The following is a 16,170-nucleotide window of genomic DNA, read 5'->3' on the forward strand; positions in this document are numbered from 1 at the left end:
ACAAATTCCAAGCAACTTCTTTGTCAGATTCTCATAATTAACATCAAGAAAAATGAATTGTGGAAGAGAAATGAGTAGAGATCATGCTGAATTCAACACAGAACTGGAGGGGGAACAGTCAAGAAGACCTGGAAGGTACACAAAAAATGATCAGTATTGATTTGGGTGTGTTGGTTAGGACTATAAATTTTGGGAGTTGAAAGGACCAAAGTTCTTGGTTCTACACTAAGAGCTCCCTCCCATTATGGCTATTTTTGAGATGGGGATGTAAATATCAAAAGGATATCTGTGATTTGTGATGTTGTACAAGTTTGATAATACTCAGAAACCATTGTTTTTTGCAATATACATACTATTCCTATTTAAGAGTTCAAAAGAACAACTTTTGGGCCCTGCACGGTAGCCTAGGGGCTAAAGTCCTCCCCTTCCAAACGCCAGGATCCTATATGGGTGCCAGTTCGTGTCCCGGATGTCCGGTTTCCCATCCAGTATCCCACTTGTGGTCTGGGAAAGCAATAGAAAATGGCCCAAATCTTTGGGACTCTACACCCACATGGGAGACACGGAAGATGTTCCTGGTTCCAGGCTTCACTTGGCTCAGCTCTGGCTGTTGTAGCCACTTGGGAAGTAAATTAGTGGCAAAAGATCTTCCTCACTTTCTCTCCTCCTTTCTGTTACATAAAAGCACATATAAATTGTATATATGCCTGTTTGTGTATATATGTACATATATTTATAATTTTATACTTAAAACAGTGAATAACATGCCAAGTACCCAAATTCAATGTGCTAATGCTGGTTATCATAGAATATTTTAGTACATGAATGAATTTAACATGTTTACTTGTATCCTCTTACTTATAGAGTTTAATCTCAGAATCTAAACTCTTATTTTTTGAGATCACAAGTGATCAAAATAAGTATGACTCTATAGTATTACAAACAGAATGACTTAATTTGATTAAAATTCAAACTAGTTTTCCGGGGGAAATATGGAGATATATTGTTTAAAATGGCATCAGAGGATTTTTAAGTACTAGACATAGCAGTGTCTCTGTGTGTATAATATTGTATATATTTTTTCATATAAACTAGGTCAAGTATTTAACTATGGATTCTACATGAATGAGTATTTCAGAATGTCGTAGCATTAGGTTAATAAAACAGGTATTCATATGACAACTATAAATTTACAAATACATAACTAAACCACTTTGACAAGTGTCAAAAATGTAAGTACTTATATGTTTATTTATCTTTCTATGCAGTACTCATTGAATTCTTTTATTCTTGTGTTTCTAAAGAAAAGTAAATGTTTTATTTGGAAAACTTAAAAAATAAGAAAATAAGGTAAGAGTGAAGGAAGGTGAAAGGAGGGGGAAATATTGAGCTCTTAAAACCATTCATGTGAAACATACAAAAGTTACATTATTTTAAAAATTGAAGAAAAGTAAAGGTTAAAAAATAGAAGGGTTTGTGGAAGGGACAAAGTTAGGCAATTATGGTGATCTGCTATTAGTGTTATGAAGTACTTGAACTCTGTTATCTTTACATAAATAAAAATGAAAACGCAAAGAAGAGATAATTTGTCTCTAACTTGCACCTTGCTATTATATTCTTATCATTGTATTTGATAACCGAATGTACCTTAAGCATGCATGTGACCTCCTGTTTTTCAAGGTTATGTGGGCATTTTTCCAATAATTGAGGAGTGGTGCATTTTCAGGCTGTCCTGGACACTCCTGGACCACAAGGCTACTGCAGCGTATGAGCACATTCAAAGCCAAGGTTTCCACATGGGGAATCGGAGCACAATATCACAGAACTATGAGGAACTCCTGAGTGATTCAATCTGTATGAGTTTATGTTTCCTTATTTTTAGGGTAGGGTTATTGAGATATTTGTTTTTAAAGCCATTTTCAAGTGTAAGTCTCTAAAATTGCATGATCATCATTTTTTAAAAGGAAAGTACCTGAAAAGTAGAATATAAAATAAGAGATTAAATTTCAAGCACTTAAGAGGTCAGAGCAGCTCCACTTCCCATCCGGCTCCCTGCTTGTGGCCTGGGAAAGCAGTGGAGGATGGCACAAGGCCTTGGGACCCTGCACCCGCGTGGGAGACCCGGAAGAGGTTCCTGGTTCCCAGCTTCGGATCGGCGTGCACTGGCCGTTGCGGCTCACTTGGGGAGTGAAACATCGGATGGAAGATCTTCCTCTCTGTCTCTCCTCCTCTCTGTATATCCGGCTTTCCAATAATAATAAAATCTTAAAAAAAAAAAAAAAAAGAGGTCGGAGCAATGACTTCAAACACACTTTCACATTTTCTTTGCAAACGTTTTATGTGTCTCCAATACACAATTCTTAGAAATGATCCTTTTCCTCAGCATTTTAACACTAAAATTAAGAAGTAAAAGAGTTGTATATCTGATAGGTGCTATTACCTTGACCTCAGTGTCTCTCCTTTATGTTTTTATAAGGTTTTTAATATTAATAACTTGCACACACACACAAAATCTTAGCAGATGTGTATCCTGTGTAGGATGGAGTACCCTATTAATTATTCAAGAATTTGTTGGTCTAGTTACAGGATCAAAAATGTCATTAATCATTAATACTGCTTGTTTAAATGCATTAGGATAAGCATTTACTTCTCACAGCAGAAACACAAAATTTATAGATTACCCCTATTTAAAAATTGCTACCTTCTTTCCTTCACTTGGAAGTAAGCTCATGATTAGTAAGCCTATTAGTGACTAGCTTGTGACTCACTTCATTCTTTAAACTATTCCATTAAAGTTAATTTTTAAGTTATTTAATGCACTTACCTATGTAAGTTTCACAAAATTTAATTTTTCACTATTTTTATGCTGAGTTGGTGAACAGAATTTCTAATTATGTGTATTGTTTTGTATATACACAGTTGACCTGCTAGAATTAACATGAATTTGCAGTACACATTTGCAAAGAGAATAAAAAGGACAATGATCTGAGAACTAAAATGCAGTGAAAACTGAGAGGAACATCAGGCTTTATAGAAAAAAATGGGCACCAGGACAGGTGCTGTGGCCTAGCGGCTTAAGTCCTCACCTGGAATGTGCTGAGATCCCATATGGACGCCTGTTCTAATCCCGACAGTATCCAGCTCCCTGCTTGTGGCCTGGGAAGGCAGCAGCGGACGGCCCAAAGCCTTGGGACTCTGCAGCCATGTGGGAGACCCGGAAGAAGTTCCTGGCTCCTGGCTTTGGATCGGTGCAGCACGGGTCGTTGCGGTCACTTGGGGATTGAATCATCAGACAGAAGATCTTCCTTTCTGTCTCTCTTCTTCTCTCTATATATCTGACTTTGCAATAAAAATAAAATAAATCTTAGAGAAAAAATGGGCATAATTTAGGCCAAGTGGTCATTTTAAAGAAGCACAAGCTGAGATAAAGTGGAAATATGATGGGCTCAAGTTCATTCACATTATAATTACATTGGTGGTAATAAAATTCTAGACTCCTAAGTAGACTCTGCTGAAATTTTATGCTATTATGCAACCTGTACAACTTCAAACATGCTCTGTTTGGACTGTGTGCTTATTTAAAATTACTTTGCTCCTGAAAATGTAACTTCAAAAGAAGTGATCTTGTCTTTATTCAACAGGTATAAAGACATTTAAATGCTGATACAGAGACAATCAAAGAAGAGTTTCTCTCGTGACCACCACAAAGGAAATCTGCAGTTCCATAAAATTCAATTTGTGTACTTATATTTGCATGACAATTGAAAACATAACAAAATGATTTTGAAATTATATTCATTTAAAATGCATTCTCATTAGGTTAATGTTAGAATTAATAAGGTATGTGATCTTCCCAGTTTTGAGCCGTTGGATTCCGTAAAATTGTGAGAGTCAGGATAATTCTGGGAAAAACCAACTGCCTGAGGTGATGACTTCGAGCTCTTCTTTGCAATTATTCCCTTCCATATTCCTGATATTTTTTATGTTATTTTTTCAACACCGATTCTACTCTATTTCTGCTGTAATATTTAGCAATTATTAAGTTCTTAAATATTCCTAGGTAAGTCCAGTTAAACTGGTCAATGAGAGTCAAGAGAGGAAATAAATCTTTTTAAAAAATGAATACAATATCCATTCTCAAAGTAAATATTATATATGGCTTATCTCAAGATAGAGTTTCCATGAATTCTGCCTTTATTGCTTTCTATACTTTGATGGAAAAACCATTAAGTCAGAGCGAAGGTATCTCATATATATATATATATTTAAATTTTATTTTTCAAATATCACGCAAGTTACTAAAAGCTAGCTACCTGATTAATGAGAAGTTGTCTGGATCCTTCAAGATTTAAATTAACTTCATAAGTGGTTATGACTTAGTAGTGAATAAATAGCCTACATAAAGTTTTCTGTTGTTTTATTAGGTATTTGCCATTTTATGTGCACCAAATTCTAATATAATCTGTGAAATAGAAATCCTCAAGTGATGAGGTCAAAGCACTTAAATGAATTCTAGTTGAAGTTACTTGCAGATCAGCAACCATTTTTGTTATGCATCAGTATTTCACAATTTTCAATATTTAACATCTTAATGAAATGTTCAATTATTTCATAACTTATTAAAAGTAAATATATTTTGGGCTGGGTGTGATAGTGTAATGGTTAAGGTCCTTGCCTTGAACGTGCCAGGATCCCATATGGACGCCTGTTCTAATCCCGACAGCATCCAGCTCCCTGCTTGTGGCCTGGGAAAGCAGTGGAGGATGGCCCAAAGCCTTGTGTTCCTGCACCCGCGTGGGAGACCTGGAAAGAAGTTGCTGGCTCCTGGCTTCAGATTGGTGCAGCACCTGTGGTTGAGGTCACTTGGGGAGTGAATCATTGGATGGAAGATCTTCCTCTCTGTCTCTCCTCCTCTCTGTAAATCTGCCTTTCCAATAAAATAAATTAATGTTAAAAAAAGTGAATACATTTTAAGTATGATCATTATGCTTTAAAATGGTGGCATTGCTAGATTGTGATACTGTTTTTGTAATTTGGGGATAGTTAAATGCAGCAATGATGCATAACGAATGATAATGTCTTCTGTTGTGAGCGTTGCCTGAACGGACTCGGTATACAATGGCTCTACATGCTGAGTCTTAGCCTGCCAGTCTCATGGGCACTGAGAATGCATGACTGGCACCTAGTTGTGTTTAGGACTGCCAGCACCTGGGTCTCAGAATAACAGGGGTGTGTGTCTGTGCGTGTGTGTGTGTGTGTGTGTGTGTGCTTGTGTTTTACAAAGTTGCTATCCAAACATAAGTAAAATCTAGGGCTATGGAGAGTTTGCTGAGTTAAAGCACACATGTACACATGCATCTACACAAGCACAAAAGAGCACACAGAGTTAGAAAATGTGTTCATTTACTTCAAATACACAAGACAAAAATATTTGTTTACCTTACAGATTCCCCTGATAAGTCTGCTTTTGCATGCACAGAGAGTTAACAGTGTATTTACATAAGGAAAAGAAGTGACATGGCTCCAATTTAAAAACACTTCTATTTGGGCTTCTTTTATGAAGAAGCTTTATTTTGCATTCAATATTGGTATTAAAGGATATTATTGCTTTGTGCAACTCAGTTAAAAGTAGCCTTCAGAAAAGTAACAGAACAGGAGTTGATACCTGATTTGTACTCTTCTCTTAATTTAAGACAGAAACATCAAAGTCTGAACCCTCAAGCAGTAGCAAAAGTCAAATGCAGCCATTAGACTACAAAGCTGTCGTCATAAATTATTAAATTTCCAACGGTAGCATCAAGCCAGCATCTGGGTAAAATCATGAATGTTAATAAGTAAAGCATGATTCAAAATACATAAGATTATTTAAAAATACTAACTTTAAGAAGCTGGAAGTCATTTATCTTGAGCTCTTGTGATCTGTAACCACTAACAACCAGCAAATTCTGCTGTCATGTCTATAGTATTGCTTGAAGGATATTAGGCTTAATTAGTTATTTTAGTAGTTGAAATCAAGCAAGCACACATGCCTAGGAGAAACAAGTAAGGCATCACAAAATTTCCCTCCTCTTATACCACAAACATTTGTCACATGCAACAATGTGGAGGTTTATCCAGGCATAGAGACAGGGAGAGAATGTATGTGAGACTCCTACTTTTCTGTGTGTTTCTGAGTTCTTGGACTTTACGTATTCTTGCCAGCTTGCCTTGTGACATTAGGTTTAATCCAATGCCAGTGGTTTTGTCTATGCTATGTGGATATCCTAGTGGGGAACAGTAATGGGTTTCTCACTAACAGGGGCATTGGATTCTCTTTTTCTTGGGTTCATTCTGCTTTTTATATGATTGGCATGAATTTAGATCGTAGCAGGAAGTTGGTTTATCTTGAGGGATGTTATACATTCACACAAACAGCACAATTTATGACATTTAGACAGCATTGTCCCAGCAGTGAGCAGTCCTTGAACAGAACTTATTTAATATTTTTACTATCTTTTTCTCTCTCTCTTTGTAAAGATTTATTTATTTTGTTTGCAAAGTCAGATCTACAGAGAGAAGAAGAGATGGGGAGGAAGATCCTTCCGATGATTCACTCCCCAAGTGACAGCAACGGCCGGTACTGTGCCGATCTGAAGCCGGGCGCCAGGAATCTCCTCCAGGTCTCCTATGAGGGTGCAGGGTCCCAAGACATTAGGCCGTCCTCAACCGCTTTCCCAGGCCACAAGCAGGGAGCTGGATGGGAAGTGGGGCTGCTGGGATTAGAACCGGCGCCTATATGGAATCCCGGTGTGTTCAAGGCGAGGACTTTAGCCACTAGGCCACTGCGCCAGGCCCTCTTTTTCTCTTGTTATGAAATCTATTTCAGGAATCATTGACAAAAGGAAAAGGTTATTTTGTTATGTTTTGCTGTCTCGTTTCACTCCCACACTTTACAAGTTGCCTCCTTCAATGTTACTTCATTTTGAGTGTATATGAGGATAATATCCACAGTGTTCTGGGAGTAAAAGTTATACAAAAAGTGTTGAACAGGATTTCTCTAAGGCTCTTCTTTATTTGTAGTATAGAGTTATCAGGTTTTTATCATATTAGGATTGCAAATTTCCTATTTAATTACTATTAATAAAGCAAATATTTATTCTTTGATCTAATTATTCATGTTTTGAGAGTTACATTTTACAACTTGAAACAGTGAGGACACTTAAACAATTAGGGTGTTAAATGTGTTGAAACAGGTCAATGACATGATAGAAATTCAGAACTGACTGAACTTATATTTCTAATAGTATCTATTTATCAGTCGTCTGACATAGATAAGTCACGTTTCCTTTAAAGCTCACATCCATTGTTTATAATATTAGGCATAAGTCTTTGAACTTTATTTCAGAGGCAAACAATGGCCCGAAGATTATAGTATAATTATAATGATGCTAGAAGTTTAGCATATTCAAACTATAGAGAAGTACAGGTTAACATGTTATTAAACTTGATAATATGAGATTTACTTTGTGTAATATTATGAACAGTATTCATATTTTTGAGTCTTCATTTATCTGAATTGAAGGCCTTTGTTGATTTTAAAATGATCAGCAGTGTATGAGAATGTTACCATAAAATCAATTGATTTGCAGTATGACAGAAGTTATGCTTTGTAAATGGGACTGAATATAACACATGACTAAGTAGGGTTTTTTTCCTTAGCTAAATCATTTTGAGGAGCAATTGCTGGAATATATATTGATCAAATCAGCACATAGTAAACTAAGAAGTAAAATATGTACAACTGTATAACTAAAAATAAATATAAAATCTCATATAGAATAAGAGAAAGCATTGCTTATGCTGACTTCATGTAACATGATATACAATCCCTTTAGCTCTCACAGTATCATATAGAATATAGGAAAAAGATTATACAGTCAGGGACAGTGTAATCTACTTAGACTGCAGAATGCTTGGCTTGTCGTTTATTTTATCTACATACATATGAAAATAAAAGGTAAACCCAGGAATCATTTGCCACATATGTTAATAGAAAAGCATTTTTGAAAAATGGCTATGTTGCAGGAAGAAACTTTAAATCCCAGGAAACACTTCATTTCTCTTTAAGTTTTTTTAAAATATTTATTTATTTATTATTGGAAAGGCAGATTTACACATAGCAGGAGAGACTTAGGATCTTCTGTCCACTGGTTCACTCCCCAAGTGGCGGGAATGGCAGGAACTGAGCCAATCCAAAGCCAGGAGCAGGTGCATTCTCCGGGTATCCTGTGCATATGCAGGGAGTATCATCTACTGTTTGCCCAGGCCGTAAGTAAGGAGTTAGATGTGAAGTGGAATAGCTTTGATATGAACTGATGCCTAATGGGACCCTGGAGTAAGCATGGCAACGACTTATCCACTGAGCCATAACAATGAGCCTAAGATTCAATTACGTATTTGAAAGTCTGAGAGACACCGAGGGAGAGGAATATAATGGCAGAGTGAGCTTTCTCCCTGGATCCATACCCTCAGATGTCTCAAAAGCATTGACAGGTACGTGATGCTCCATTCGGTTCTTCCATATGGAAGCAAGGACCTAAAAATATGTATATTGTCCATTGCTTTCCTTGGTGCATTAGAGCAAAGCTGGAATGTAAACTTTGCAGCTGGGACTGGAAGTCGATGTAAAGCTGCCACAATATTAGCCTATGGCCGTGTTTATTTTTATTATTTCCTTTTCCTTTTCCTAGAGGCAAATCTTTCATTTTGGTTTCTTTAAGATAGTTGCTTCAGTGGAGACAAAGATAGGTGGGCAAATAGGTGATAAGGATGATGATGGTAAAAGATTGATGATAGAAAATGGATAAGACAACATAAAGGTTATCACAGGGCTTTAATTGTATGCAATTGTATGATCTGTTGGAGCAGACCCTGTGAGCTATTGTCCTTATCTGTGAGGCTAGAATTTAAAAGAGGCGGCTGGAAGGGAAGTGGGATATAAACTAAAAGTGAAGAGAACATCAAGAACATGATGGAATGCACCAGAAGAAATTGTTTCTATTGACTCCAATCTTCCTGATGTAGCTGATCCTCACAACTAATTGGCAACCTTTGTCAGAAGGTAAACTCCACAATGGAGTCTGAAAGATTCAATGCAGAAAACAGATTCAGAGGAATATTAAGTATTTGAGGTGCAAACACGGAAATTCATCAATGAGATGAGCCAGTAGACAAACATGTCAGAACAACGGAATGCCTGCTGCCTCACATTCATCCAGTAACTATCGCTCAAAAATTTTTACTGTGCTCCCAGGTTCATCAGAACACAATCATGCAAGGGATGAAATTCTGTCATACATGGTTCAGGTGGCTGCTTTGACACATTACAAATTCACGACTGCTGTCGCTGGGAACTGTGTCTCCTCCTCTGAGAGTCACAGGGCTTGTTCACATGGTTTGCACCAACTCTTCCTGCTAAGGGGGACCATGTGATATCTTAACAGGCTGATGATAGGCAGTGCAGATATGGCCTGAGCTGCAAATGCTTATAGAACTCCGCAGCATTTGCATCCTCAGTTCTGATATACAATTAATTCCTATGGAATTGGTTTCTTAAGGAATGAAATAATTTGATGTAATGTGATACATGGATTGATTTAGAATGTAGAAGCTAGTGTGATCTGGGGAATACTTAATCAAAAGAACATGGTTAACGATGCAGTTGTTCTGATCAAACTCTTTGATTCCTACACTCGGTGGTAGGTCCACTTCAAGACTTGCTGTGTCCAAGTGCAATTATGAAATGATAATTTGTAATTAATATTTCTACCTAATTAGTCATGGACATGTTTTCACTAGGAAGTTCACATCTTACACCTGCAATGCGTAATAAATGAATTGCTATTATATACATCTATCTGTGGTACACAGTTCCGTCATCAGTTCCAGAATATTAACTGAAATTTTGCATTCGATATAGTCCATAGCAGATCTTCAACTTAATTATACTTTAAAACTAATAGAAAATTAGCTAAAATACAGTTCAAATATTCATAAAACTGTGATGAGTTTGTTGCAACTGTAAAAGGTACTTTTACATACACCTGTCTTTCAGAGTTTTTCAAACTGCCACATAAATCTACCTATTTGTGCCTACCAATACCAATTTTAAAAATACAATATTTAAGAGCATTTTGTAAAAATAAAGTTTTAGTTAATACAAATTTTGAATAAAACATCCTAGAGTGCTTTAAAAGATTACTAATTTCCACTTATTTTCCTAAAATTTAACTATACATTTCTCAAACCTCTAATTTTGAAGAGGCAAGCTAAATGAAATAGCTCAAAGCCAGTTCTTGTATTTATGTGGCCTGTAGATTATACAGTACACTTAACTTACCTTTTCCTTCATAATAGCTAAAGATGGAAGTGAACACTAATGCATTTCATATTTTTATCATTCTTTAAAGATTTATTTTACTTCAATGCAAAGTCAGATATACGGAGAGAGGGAAAGACAGAGAAGATCTTACATCCAATGATTCACTGCCCAAGAGACTGTGATGGCTGGAGCCTAGCTGATCCGAAGCCAGGAGCCAGGAGCTTCTTCCACGTCTCCCACAGAGGGTGCAGGGTCCCAAGGCTATGGGCCATTCTCATTTGCTTTCCCAGGCCACAAGCAGGGAACTGGATGGGAAGCGGGGCTGCCGGGATTAGAACTGGCACCCATATGCAATCCTGAAGCGTGCTAAGTGAAGACTTTAGCCGCTAGGCTACCATGTTGGGCCCTCATTTCATATTTTTGTAGGAAGCAGAAGCAAAGCAAGTTAAAGCCATCGTAGCTTTGCCCAGTGTGACAAAGGGCCATTGTGTGACTGTGCAGTGATCCCGCTTGGGTCCTCCAGTCCTACTTGCCTTATCCGGAAAAGTGATATTATCTAGAATTATTGTCACTTTTATTCTCTGTTATCATTTTAAGCGAACATTTCTAGTAAAATCCCCTTGCACTGTTGGGTAAGATTTTGGAAAGAAAGAGGAAACTAACTTCTTTCCCATGTTCCAGTAGGTATTACATTACATGGCATTTTGATAGTGAATGGTGCTTTTTTTAAATCACTACTATACTAGATCCTAATGATAGTAGATTTCTCTAGGTAAGAGTGAAGACAACTGATACTCATTCAAAATTATTGCACAAAACTGGTATTGAGCTGTGTTCTCATACAGATACTAAGGAAGTGTTTGAGCAACATTTGGGCAAACAGAAAAGGAGAGAACAGGATTACACAGAGGGTGGTGTTAGTTAAGGAGATCATCTCAGTGGAGAGCTTTGATGAACCACAGATAACTCCAAGGTTGTGCGAAATTGTTTTCTCTATCTATCTATCTATCTATCTATCTATCTATCTATCTATCATCTATCTATCTATCATCTATCTATCTATCATCTATCTATCTATCTGTATATCTATCTATCATCTATCTATCTATCATCTATCTATCTGTATATCTATCTATTATCTATCTATCTATCTATCTATCTATCTATCTATCTATCTATCTAGAATACGTTTCCATAGGCTCAGGGATTTCTTCTCTTTCCTTCTCTAGTTTCCTACCCTCCAGTGATTCTCACTTTGTTTAGAATCCAAGCAACCAAGAATCATGGCATATTTTCTGTAGTTCAAACTGTTTCTCTCTCTCTCTCTCTGTCTCTCACTCTCGCTCTCGCTCTCGCTCTCTCTCACACACACACAATATATTTGATCCATAGATATATCAGATTAAGCAAATGGGTCTGGTGCGGTAGCCTAGCAGCTAAAGCACCTTGCACGCTCCGGGATCCCCTATGGGCACCCTGCTTCCTATCCAGCTCCCTGCTTGTGGCCTGCAAAAGAAGTTGAGGACGGCCCAATGCATTGGGACACTGCACCCGTGTGGGAGACCCGGAAGAGGCTCTTGGTTCCTGGTTTCAGATTGGCGCAGCTCTGGCCATTGCAGTCACTTGGGGAGTGAATCATCGGATGGAAGAGCTTCCTCTCTGTCTCTCTTCCTCTCTGTATATCTAACTTTCCAACAAAAGAATAAAGGAAATGAGCAAACATTAATATCCATCCAAAAAGCAAGAACCGAAAAAATGGTCCAACTTCAAATCGAAACAACAGGAAATTATTCAACAATTAAGGAAATCGCAAGAATATTGTGTGACATTCAAGTAAGCAGTTTCAAGAAGAAACTCATTTTCTCTGTGGAGGAGGAAGAGGCTCCTACTGAAAGAAGGATGAAATGAAAATATATCTCAGTTATTCTCCCAAGGTGACTATTTCAGGACATTCTCTTGCAAGAATGTACTGTAGACAATTGAAGAGACTCGTGACAAGACCACATTTGGGTGTCATCTGAAGCTTCAAATGTAATAGTTATCTGCATGTAAATATGATCAGGAAAACGATTTTGAAATCCTAAGACACAAACTTATTTTTGTTCAAGGGAAGCCCTAGTACATTTCATTGATAATATGAATGCAACATGTATTTAGTATTCTTTTATGCAAATTAATTAAGAATATCCAGTTTGGGCAACATTCTGTCACGGCGGCCAGAATGTTAGGGTTGTCTGCTGGTTGCTTTTTGTCAGCTTGCGGCTATGCGAGGGCTCCCGCTGTCCACACTCGCTGGGAATCCTCCAGAGTTGTGGTCATTCCGTCTGCTGTTGCAGGAAGGCGGCCTCCACAACCGGCCGTTCACTGGCAGGAAGACCCAGATCCCGAGGACGAAAACCTCTACGAGAAGAACCCAGACTCCCAGGGATGCGACAGGGACCCTGTTGCAGACCTCTGGAACTTGGGAACTGTCTTTTTCTTTGGCTTCTCCATTGTCCTGATCTTTGGCACCATCTTTCTGATTTATCTGCCTGACTACAGGATGCAAGAATGGGCCCGCTGGGAAGCTGAGAGGATGGTGATATTCCAAGAGGCCAATGGTCTCCCAGAATCCAACCGCTTCGATCCCAGCAAGATCCAGCTGCTAGAGGAGGAGGACTGAGTATTTCCTGAGCGGGGCTCAAGAAACAGCACCCTGCCCTCTCGCTGCCTGCGGTTCGATCCTCTCCTCAGACCTCCTAATTAAAGGGAATAAAAATCTGAAAAAAAAAATCCAGTTTTGATGCTAAAAATATAAATTCAATTCAGATCAGGTGACAAAAAAGTTAGTAATAACATAATATTGAGAAAATTGTACAAGGGAAGTCTAGTGCAATGAAAATTGGAAATAGCTATACAGTATCACAAAAAAGGAAAGTGAGCTTCAAAAGTTACAGATTTGGGTAATCAAGTAGCCAGTCAGTAACTAGAAACTGTTATCCATCCTAAAACTTTTCTCATTCTTCGCTCAGGTTATTTTCTGTGAGTTTAAGACCACAGAATTTTTTTTTTTATAGAAAATGGAGTATCATCCCTATTCCCTTCTTTCTAGATAATTTAGAAATACTGAAGTGATGTCAGTGTGACTTGCACCTGTAAAAAACTAAAGGAAATTTTTTTTTTGCCTGTAAATTTTGTCTGTAGAGTTACATGTGTACAAAAACTATTGTTTTCATAAAATATGAATAAAGGATGAGGAGAATTGATCATAACACTTTAAATTTTGAATAATAATAGTTGTTGCTTTTATTCAAAGGATGCAATTTTTCATTTCATTTCAGTAATTTAAAAATTCCATGATCTTACAAAATAAATGGAATACATTTTATATATATATAAAAGGAGAATCCATGAATTTAAAAAAGGCATTTAAAGGTAAGGTGATTAATAAATTATCACTGTATATGGTAGGTTAAGAATTCAAAAATAGAATAAAGCACATGAAATAATGGATTCTCTTTGTATTAGGCAGACATAACTCATTCATAAATGTACTGTGGGATGCAAATCTGAAGTCAGTGGAGCTTTCAGATGAGAAATCACTTGTTTTTGCAGTTAATATGAGATTAGAGATGCTTTGTAACTTATGCCACTGGCTACACCATTTCATTAGCTTTCACATCAGTCATGTAAGACATCTTATGTGTGTTCAAAGAGAGCAACAGTGTACTCAGAAGAGCGAGCTTTCGTCTTGACACCACCACTTACTAACTATGAGATCTCATTTTGTCCATTTTCTTCATCTTAAAATGAGGATAAGAATTGTACCTACTTTGGTAAATTGTGGTGAGCATTCAATGACATAAATAATGCATGTAAAGCTATTAGCCTACTGCCTAGCACTAGATAAGTCCTCAATAAATGTCTGTTGTTTTTCTTTGCTTCTGTGGTTGCTAGGAGGCATGCAATAAAAATAAATAAATAAAGGGAGTCTTTTCATGGATGAATGTATATTAATGAATGTATATTAATGTGTGACCAATGAAAAATTAATGTCTTCATTCAAAAAGCATTGTTGAGAGCATGCTGTGTATTAAGCAAATTGCTCAGGGATTGCCAGAATGGGGGTAGAGTGTTGTCTGTAATCTGGAAGTATGTTTGACTTTTGTGGAGAGAAGAAGGTGTATCTACTGCAACACAAAATGAGAGGGCTTTAGAAACATAATGGAAAGTAGTATTAAAAGAAATACTTTGCATGGTGCAAAAATGATTGAAATCCGTGGGCTTCAGAGTTCTTGAGAAAGCTCACAGAATTTCATATTATGAAAAATGTGTGTGAATTTTAAAATTCCTTCCATTAAAATAGATCTCTTTAATTTTTAGATTGATACACAATAATGGTAAATATTTGTGGGATATTGTGTGATCTTCGTTGTGTGCCTACATTGTGTAATGTTCAATAAGGATAGTTACCATTAAATCATTTAATATGTCTTATCAATTAAAATATTAAAAATGTTGTCTTTAAATAAACATTTAGTATCTTACTTGTAGTCACATGATTATCATGACTTAGCACCTCAGATCTTCTTGATCCAATCAAGTTCAGCAGCAGAGTAACTTTCTCCATTCTTCGTTCCTCCTGCTTCTTCCAGTCTGTATTTTCAATTCCTATTCAAACCTGGTTTTTGATTATACTTTTGCAATATTTTCACTTGCCTTTGTTTAAGATAAGTGCCAAAATGGCAATCTAAGCTGGTGTCTTTACCCAGCAGCACAAAAGACCTTTACTTGGTAGAAAAGACTCAGAGGTCAATATTTATTTTATTCATGCATTAAAGGATAATGAGTTTTTCAAAGTGGGGCATGGGAAAGATGAATTTCATAGGACAATGCTCATGGAGAAGGATTTGCAATGGATGAAATCAAGAAGATAAGGAAAGTTATAGTGTATCCAAACAATGACAAGAATCAAGCAGAGAAAAACACAGAGAAAGCACTCCGTGTTGTGCTGTTGTAAGGAGTGATAGGATACGATAAACCCTGCTGCGTCTCCTGCAGTTATCAACCTCACGAAGACAGTTATCTCTCCCTGTGAAGTGGTTCTACAGAAAATAAATTGCTTAATTAATGAATACTTATTTAATTAATGACTTTGGTGCTTTGTTGTTGTGACAGAAAAATGAACTTTGACTTCAAAAGATGAGAAATTCATCTACTATTTGACAGTCTTTTGACTGTGCTTCTCAACCTGATTAATTTTGGCACAATCACAGTTTTAATAATCAGTTAAGGACAACAAATCACATCTTTCGAGTGGCTGAGACTTCAATCTTTTTCTCAATACATTTTACGTATGTAATTAAGCAATTACTCACTTCCTTTTGGAATATGCTAATATATGACCAAAATCATTTATTTAATGTTTTTAAAAATTGTTTCCTAAATGTTTTCAGAAGAGTCTCCTGTCTCAGACACAAATATACTTACTTCTTTTCTCAAATGTAAGACAAATGTAAATCACTGTCTTACAGCAACTCATATTTTGCCAGTTATAGTCATAGCTGTGTGAAATTCTGTGTATTCACCATCACATACACAAGATCCATACAGAAATGTTTTCCTGGACACACTTTCCAAGTTTTGGTGCTTGTACACTAACCATGGTTGAGTTAATGAAGAAAGGTAGATGCTTAACCTTAATGATTTTGCAAATCTTGTTGGGGATCTGTATCACACCTTCTTCTAATCTCTCTCTATACAGGTCAAGCTATGGAGCAAAGATGAAAAGGAGATGAATTCAACCACTTGGAATTGAGCCTACTTTCCCA

At 36.9% G+C, this 16,170-nt stretch overlaps 1 protein-coding gene across 1 annotated transcript; it reads left to right on the forward strand.

The window, feature by feature from the left end:
- The first annotated feature begins 12,581 nt into the window (after positions 1 to 12,581).
- LOC131481593 (NADH dehydrogenase [ubiquinone] 1 beta subcomplex subunit 11, mitochondrial-like) lies at positions 12,582 to 13,022 on the forward strand. Its single transcript, XM_058670967.1, has one exon. It carries the CDS (start codon positions 12,582 to 12,584, stop codon positions 13,020 to 13,022), a length of 441 nt encoding a protein of 146 aa, XP_058526950.1.
- The last annotated feature ends 3,148 nt before the right edge of the window (positions 13,023 to 16,170 follow it).

This window comes from Ochotona princeps, chromosome 12, assembly GCF_030435755.1.
Source record: "Ochotona princeps isolate mOchPri1 chromosome 12, mOchPri1.hap1, whole genome shotgun sequence".
Taxonomy (NCBI): Eukaryota; Metazoa; Chordata; class Mammalia; order Lagomorpha; family Ochotonidae; genus Ochotona; species Ochotona princeps.